At 41.0% G+C, this 8056-nt stretch overlaps 1 protein-coding gene across 1 annotated transcript in view; it reads right to left on the bottom strand.

Moving 5' to 3' along the window:
* Positions 1-270: 270 nt before the first annotated feature.
* The window catches only part of POLR2B (RNA polymerase II subunit B), a 151203-nt gene continuing 143417 nt past the window's right edge, over positions 271-8056 (bottom strand). Inside the window, exons 26-27 of the mRNA XM_018562201.1 lie at positions 4452-4647; positions 271-378 (exon numbers count right to left, since the gene is read on the bottom strand). Of these exons, the coding sequence (XP_018417703.1) occupies positions 289-378; positions 4452-4647 (286 nt within the window). The 3' untranslated portion in view covers positions 271-288. The remainder of the gene's footprint in view (positions 379-4451; positions 4648-8056) is intronic.

Raw genomic sequence — 8056 nt, 5'->3', positions numbered from 1 at the left:
CTTTTGTAGGAAAGAAAGTGAGCTGAAGTCTGCAAAACTGTCATGCGGGCAGCAGTACGAACATTACAGATGTTCTACCTACTCTATATGAAAGAAACAAAAAATATAACTGGAGTTCCACTTTTTAATCTACACTTCATGTCCTGTAAAACAAAAAATGCATTACAAACTTCAATAATGCCCATTGAAATAATTATTTGGCTTGGGTTGATGTAGTGGAATCTATTAGAACCTGCCTATTAATCCTATAACAAAGTTAATTTTTTTTACATATAACAAAAAGTTAAACTAGGATGTCATCATGCGTGGAGCAATACTCATCGACATAAGCTCCTGAAAAAGAAGTTTGCAGGCATAAGGCATCCGGACAAGGGATATCTAAAAAGGAAAAAACTAAAATGTCAGATTCAATACAGAATAGTACTATTGTATACTCATCATATATACACATGTACATATTGCTCCATATTATTGGGGTGTAAAATGACCCCCGCTATAATTATGCGACTTTCCTGGAATTAGATCAAGCTCCTTTTAATACCGGAAAATAAAAACTGAAGGTAAAGGAGGCCTGCGTTCTGCTTTTTTACTTTTTGTTTAGGCACAGTTGCAAATTTCCTAACTTTCTAATTTTCAGTGTTTCTATTCAAACCTGCACTACTGTTATTGATATAAATGCTTAACTAAACTCTGCAGCCACACAGTATGAATACTGCTAAATGACCTCCTCCCCAAATTATGGGGTAGAATTTCACAACCTCACTGTTACTGTTAATTATACTAATTTATAACTGGAACACTTCCTATTAGATAAATAACACTATACAAGAAAAAAAAATCCAGGGTTCATTCATAAAATATTGTGAAAATGCTATGCAGTTACATAGTATTTGAGGTTGAATAAAAACACAGGTCCATCAAGTTCAACCTTTGCGTGTCTGTGTGTGATTGTGCATGTGTATACACGAGTCCCTGTGTGACCTTGTTTTTAAGTGTACCTGTACCCCTGTATGTTACGGTTCCTGAGAAAGGTATCTAAATGCTGCTTGAATGATGGAACACTCGGCTGATACCACTTCTGGTGGCAGCGAGTTCCAGACTTTAACCGCTCTGATTGAAAAAAAAATCCCCTACGCCCCTTGTGGTTAAATCTCGTCTCCACCAATTTTCGGTGGTGGCCTCTAGTCATTGTTATGGAGTTTACTGTAAAACGTTTATTGCCGATGTTGCCATCACCACTAAACATTTTGTACATCAAAATCATGTTCCCTCTTAATCTCCTCACTCCTAGCGTGAACAAGTTTAAATTTAGTAACCTTGTCTCATAGCTTTGGTCCTCCAGCCCCTTAGTTTATTTGCCCTTCTCCTGACCCTCTCCAGCTCAAGGACATCTTTTCTATGGATTAGTGACCAAAACTGGACCGCATACTCCAGAAGAGGCCGAACCAGTAATCTACAAAGTGGCAAAATTATCACTATTGTCTCTACAATACATTCCCTTTTTACTACAAGACAGTACTCTCCTAGCTTTGTTTGCTGCAGCCTGGCATTGCAAGCTATTGTTCAATCTGTGGTCTACTATGACCCCCAAATCTTTTTCACTATCTGGCTTCCCTAGTGGAGTACCCAGTAATATGTATTCCTCTTGCCTGTTTTTAACCCCAAAGTGCATTACTTTACATTTTTCATCATTAAACCTCATCTGCCATATAGTTGCCCACTCTCCTATTTTATCCTGATCCTTCTGCAATGCTATAGTGTCTAAGTCCGTGTCTAATACCCTCTCAATTTTAGTATCATCAGCAAACACAGAAACATGGCTATGGACGCCCTCCCCAATGTCGTTAATAAACAGGTTGAATAGAATGGGGCCTAGCACAGAACCCTGGGCCACGCCACTCTCGAACGTAGACCAATCTAAAAAGGAGCCATTTATCAATACTCTCTGGACACGTTCCTGTAGCCAGTTCTCTATCCATATACACACCATTTCAACTATGCCCATAGATTTTGGTTTGTGTTTTAAACATTTATGTGGTGCTGTGTCAAAAGCTTTGAGCCCTCCCTGATGTTTAAAAGTTTTACCTTCCTGCAGTCAGCTGGTCCCCTGAGCACTGGCCCTGATATCATGTTTTACGGTGGCGCCTTTCCCTTACAGGGTCCTATAGAGCCACCTTTGTCATAGTTGCCAACATTTCAAAAACTTTTCCAGGGACACTTTTTCCTGTGCGTCCAGCAAGCCCCATCAGTACCACATGGCTAAACAAAAGTCAGGTTTCAAAACTGAAGTAGCTGGGTGAAAAATAAAAATCAGCCGAACAGTGACTAAATCCAATCAAATGCAGTTACGGTTCTGGTATTCTAAAAGCTGTGGGGGTGCCAGTTGTCTGAATAGAATAGCCAGCAGGGGAGATTCCTCCATCTGCTCTCTTCAGGGTGGTTGGGAAAAATCGGGTGACTTCTCTTATTCAGCCCAAAGGGCTAAACAATAGAAATTTACATGTGAATGGCAAGCCCTAGTCCATACAACCTAAATTTAAAGTGCAGCAACCCAAAGTTCTGGCAGGGAACACAGTGATAAACACCAAATATACAGCAAACACATTGGCAATATTCAAAAAACATCTTGAGACACTGACTGCTCTACCGAGTACTGCGATACCTGTTACCGATAGGTGGAAGAATTTTTAGGTGGCAAAAATCCGGTGTAGCTAGAATTTTTTTTACCTGCATATAATGAGGGTTTCTATATTGGACACAAATGCAAGGGGGAAAACTACACAGACCACCAATGTAAGGGGGAAATTTACAATGACTACCAATGTAAGGGGAGATTCTGCATTAATCACCAATGTAATTGGGGATTATACACTGACCATGTAAGAGAGGATTCTAATCAGTGTTGACTGGTACAAAGTAACAAGTCTGTTTCATTACGTGTGTGTTTTATTGGAGTGTATAAATATTTGAATATGCGTTTCCCTATTTTGCCTGAGGCAGTGATGCTGAATGTTTTTTTAAACCCCAGCATCCAAACTGCAACACAATACTAAACTTATTTTCAGTGTTGGCACTTTGAGATAAATAAATTGATTTTGCGTCGCAGTTTGGGCACTTTGGTTCAGAAACGTTCGCCATCACTGCCCTGGGATATGTGTGTTTTGGAAACAGATCCAATGACTCAAAAGTCATTAAACCCTGTCCATTGCTTATTAGGTCTACCTGTCCTGGGTTTAAACAAGGTGTGGTCCCCCTTGAAGCTAATGGACTCTCATCTCCCCATTCCCTTAATCTTGCTTTCCTTTGCCTTTTTGGGCAGGGGTAGGTGATGGGATCCAGATCTTTTTTTTTTTTTTTCTTTCTTTGCTTCTTTGTTCCACTTTTCTTCACTTCTTTTTTTTTCTTCCCCGCTTTATCTATTCCGCCCCCCGTCTTCCATATTTTTCAATTGTCTCCTTTTCTCCCATTTGTTTTAGTTATACCAGACACTTTGTACCAGTCAACACTGATTGTACTTTACTTTGGGATGCCTACTGATCCTCATGCTGACAATACACACAACTTTGCTGAGTTGAATGTAAAAGACTAACACTTTGTGTTCCTGTTTGCAAACCTGGTTTATTGCAACCTATTGTTGATTTTCAATATCCTTGTAAAATGTTATAAAAATCTGTAAATATCAAATACTTCCTTATGAAGTTTACATAGACACAATTTAAACATTTCAATGGTAAACATATCCATTTAGGTAAAAACAGTAGGTAGGTAGGTAGAAAGGAAGAGACCCAGATGGTCCTTTTACCAGTTCAACAGGGGAGGGGCCAGTGAAAATCTTGTAGTGCATTTAAATAAATAGGCAGCTTGGAACAATATCACTGTGCCAATGGACAACACTGTCAACAGTGTACACTGAACACATTTTATCAGCAGCAAATTGTGCAGAACTGTACATTTCCCTAAAAATACTTAGAGCAAGGAGTGGCACAGGATCCTGCTGCTATACCTGCTCTTTGTGTACCTGACCCCATCCTGAATGCATTCCCATCCCTTCTACCAGCTGCTTCCTGTACCCCCCTGCATGCTGCAGAGAGGTAGGTGTTTTGCACATGTGTTTGCTGGCATTGCTGTGTATTTGTTGTTTTCACCTGTGTGGTGTTCTCAAGAAACCTGTTTTTCACTTAGCTTTGGGTCCAATCTTCTTTGTGCAGCTCATATATCAGGTCACCACTACTATAGAATACCAACATGTGGTTTTTCTGACAATCTTCTTAATGCACGCGTTTTAAATTAGTGCATACTTTTTCCAGTAAATATTTGTTGAACATTGTATTCACTGGCTTATAAACAGTACTTTGTTTCACAAGAAATGTTAACAAAATGTGTGCTAGTATTTTAAAAAAGGGAGATTTTTTAACAAAGTTTACAAAGATTAAGATATATTGATACTTTACTTGTGTTTTGTTTCGGCATCCTCTGCATTCATAGGTGTGAGTTCTGGTGTTTGCAATTGCCATCAATCCACAGAGATTACAAACATGCACTTGGTAAGGGTCAGAAGCTTCAAACAATCTTTCACGAAGAAACTGTGCGGCACCATGGGCTATTTGACAGTCCCGTTCCATTTCTCCAAACCGAAGACCTCCATCACTAAAGTTAGACAACATTCCCAGAAATAAAAACAAATGGAAAAACAAATGACATGTTAAAACTAAATTCCAGGAGGAAGAAAAAATTGTTAGTAGGGATGCACAGATACCAACTACCATACTTAGTCAATTACCTGGAAAAGTATGGGCACTTGTACCAAGTACGGAGGCAGTTGCCATTTTTAAGGAGCACTGGCTATGGGACTCCTGGGATTTGTGCATACCTGTTTTAATGTAGGATTTGTTTTATATACAGTATATTCGGGATGCACCAATACCATTTTTTCCAGACCAAGTATCAATACTTGTCCTCACAGATATCAATTACTGATACCTTTTTGCTTGTCATGTGACAGTTTTTCCAAAAGAATACAGATTAACGATTTTAGGACAGTGGGGGAGCGCCAGAGCCAGGTCCCAGCTGCAACTCTGGTAGTTCTTGTGAAATCGGCACTGGTCTTTGTGCATCCCTAATTGTTAGGCTCAGTCAACCCTTCCAGTTGCACATTTCTACAAGTTTAATAAAAGGATTAGAAATGAGAAGAAATGCAGCATTTATGTAACCAGGTAAAAGCCAACTTTTATATACAGTGATACCTCTCTGTGCAGATACAAATCTACATTATAACCACTTAAACTTTATTTGATTCTTAGCCTAAACTCAAACCTACAATACCAAATCACAGCTTATGTTGTCCACGCAGCATGAGAACCAAGCACGATTTACTAACTGCTAAAAACAACAGCCACTATTCCTTACTCTTGCTATTAGACCTTTCTGCTGCTTTTGACACTGTTGACCACCCGCTGCTCCTCAAGAAAATCCACTCGCTTGGCCTACAAGATTCTGCTCTCTCATGGTTCTCCTACCTATGCGCTCCTTTAGTGTCACCTACAAATCTAACTCCTCCTCTTCCTCTTTCTGTAGGGGTCCCCCAAGCTCTGTCCTTGGACCCCTTCTCTGCTCTATCTACACCACCTCTCTTGGTCAGGTAATAACCTCACATGGCTTCCAATACCATCTCTATGCCAATCAGTCTGGAAGTCACCACACTTCTTAAAACTCAACCTTTCAAAAACTGAGCTCTTGATATTTCCTCCCGCCCATGCACCTTCCCCCAACATTTCAGTTGAGATTTATAACACAACTATCCATCCCTCCCCCATGCCAAGGTCCTAGGTGTCATCCTTGACTGGGACCTCACCTTTCTTCCCCACATCCAAATCTTGCCGCCTTTACCTTTGTAACATCTCCAAATTACTCATCCACTCGCTTGTTATCTCTCGTCTTGACTATTGCAACTCCCTCCTCATTGGCCTTCCACTACACAGGCTATCCCCCCTTCAGTCTATCATGAATGCAGCTGCTAGACTCATCCACCTGACCAACCGCTCAGTGTCTGCAACCCCCCTCTGTCAATCCCTACACTGGCTTCCACTCGCCCAAAGGATAAAATTCAAAATATTAACAACCACTTACAAAGCCATCAACAACTCTGCCCCCGGCTATATCTCAAACCTAGTCTCAAAATATCACCCTAACCGTCCACTCCGCTCATCCCAAGACCTCCTGCTTTCCAGCTCCCTTGTGAAATCCTCCCATACTCGCCTGCAGGACTTTTCCATAGCTCTTTACCCCAACCTGCCCGTCTATTTCCCACCTTGACTGCCTTTAGGCGTTCCCTAAAGACTCATCTCTTCAGGGAAGCCTATCCCACCTCAACCTAATCACTGAACCATCACCTTCTCAAAAAATATGTGAACCTCCAATATAAGTGCAAGAAAAGGGACTAGCTTCAACTGTTCCATGTTGAAAAACATGGGAAGAAAAGTTAAGATACAGTGCATAGAGGGTTGAAAATGCTTCCCTGCAGAAATAATTATACAGAGGGAAGGACTACTATATAGAGTTCAGAACTCGTAGGGGGGTCAGAACCTAATATATGCCTCATAACCAAAGGTTAGATACAGGTGTAATTAGCAGAGCTAAGAAATCAGAGCGTATAGAGAGTGATGTAGAAACATACACCACAATGAGAATTCAGAAACTGAGCTCAAAAATGCATTCTTGGTCTGGGACTCAAACATATTCTACATTTAACTGATATAATGCCGACAAGGCTGAAGTGTCAGAATGTCAAGTTAATTGTTTAATAGCAGGGATTATTGCCATGATCAGAGGCAAACTGACAGAAGAAAGAATTAGAGACTGAGTAACTTGCAGAGGGCTCTGTGGTTATGTCCCCAAGAACAGATAATGCAAAATCTATTGCTCCAAGGGCAGTAGGGAAAGGTCTTATGCAGTGCTCTATGCTGCGAGTGAAATCAGAGTTAAGGACTCACCAGATGGCACTACTCCAGGAAAAAAGCAGAAACGAGTTTGACATCAAACCTTAGCACCTAAGTTGTGAGGCAAAACATGCTGATGCTACGTCATAATTTTCTCAATATTGAGTTAAATAGAACATGGTCACTTACAGAGGATCCAGTGCTCTAGATCTGGATAAAAGGCAGAAGTGTACTGTACAAGTAGCACTTAAGCCATTTGCAGTAATGAAGGCCACTCCCAAACAGACATCTATAGAGTTAGAGTACAGCCGACGGAGAAACATGGGGAGGAGTCCGGTGACGTCTATGTCCGTGACGTCACCGGATCTCCAACAGGACTCCCGGAAGCCAGCGGAGAGGTGAGTCTTTTCATTTTTGATCAAAATAATTTTAATCGATCAAAAAGTTTAACGATTAATCGTTAACTTTCACAGCCCTACAAATATTACTTCTGCATCACATACAAGCTGTAACAGTGACAAACACTCGGCAGCTAATGAACAGAGACCACCCAGGCCAGGAAAGTGCCAAATTGCAGCGATTATCACATATAACAAATACCTTAAAATTTGCATCAGAGGTAGCCATTAGAGACTGAGTAATGCCAGGGGCTCTAAAACCTGGAGAATGCTTTGTGGCTAACTGACTCAGTACCCACAAGTCTTGAAAGCACCATATGCAGAGCCCAGTGCCTGAAGGTCCCAATCCAGCATGTCTTAACCTCCTCCATGGGCATATGTCCAATGGAGTCTTCAGGGACTGGAACACAGCAGAGGCTGAGTCATGGCCCTGAACCTGTTATGCGTTCTGTGGCTAACAAACTTGTACACTAGGTGTCTGGGGCAGAGTCCAGAACCCAAAGGTCACATCATTACATTCTAGGTCCGCAACCTTTGTGTCTTGGGAGTCTTCAAGGATTAACTGATTAACGGATTCAGATGGCCAAACAACAAGCTTAGGAGCAAGTTGATTAAAGGCTTGATTGAAGAGAAAAAACATCCACACATTTAAAAAATAACTGACAATGTTGTTACAGAAGACAAAATATGGATAGGGTCCCCTTTTGGCAGAGCTGGGCTGAC

The sequence above is a fragment of the Nanorana parkeri genome, unplaced genomic scaffold, assembly GCF_000935625.1.
Source record: "Nanorana parkeri isolate BGI_ZX_2015 unplaced genomic scaffold, ASM93562v1 scaffold565, whole genome shotgun sequence".
In the NCBI taxonomy this organism is placed as follows: Eukaryota; Metazoa; Chordata; class Amphibia; order Anura; family Dicroglossidae; genus Nanorana; species Nanorana parkeri.
This window is presented reverse-complemented; position numbering and strand designations above follow the sequence as displayed.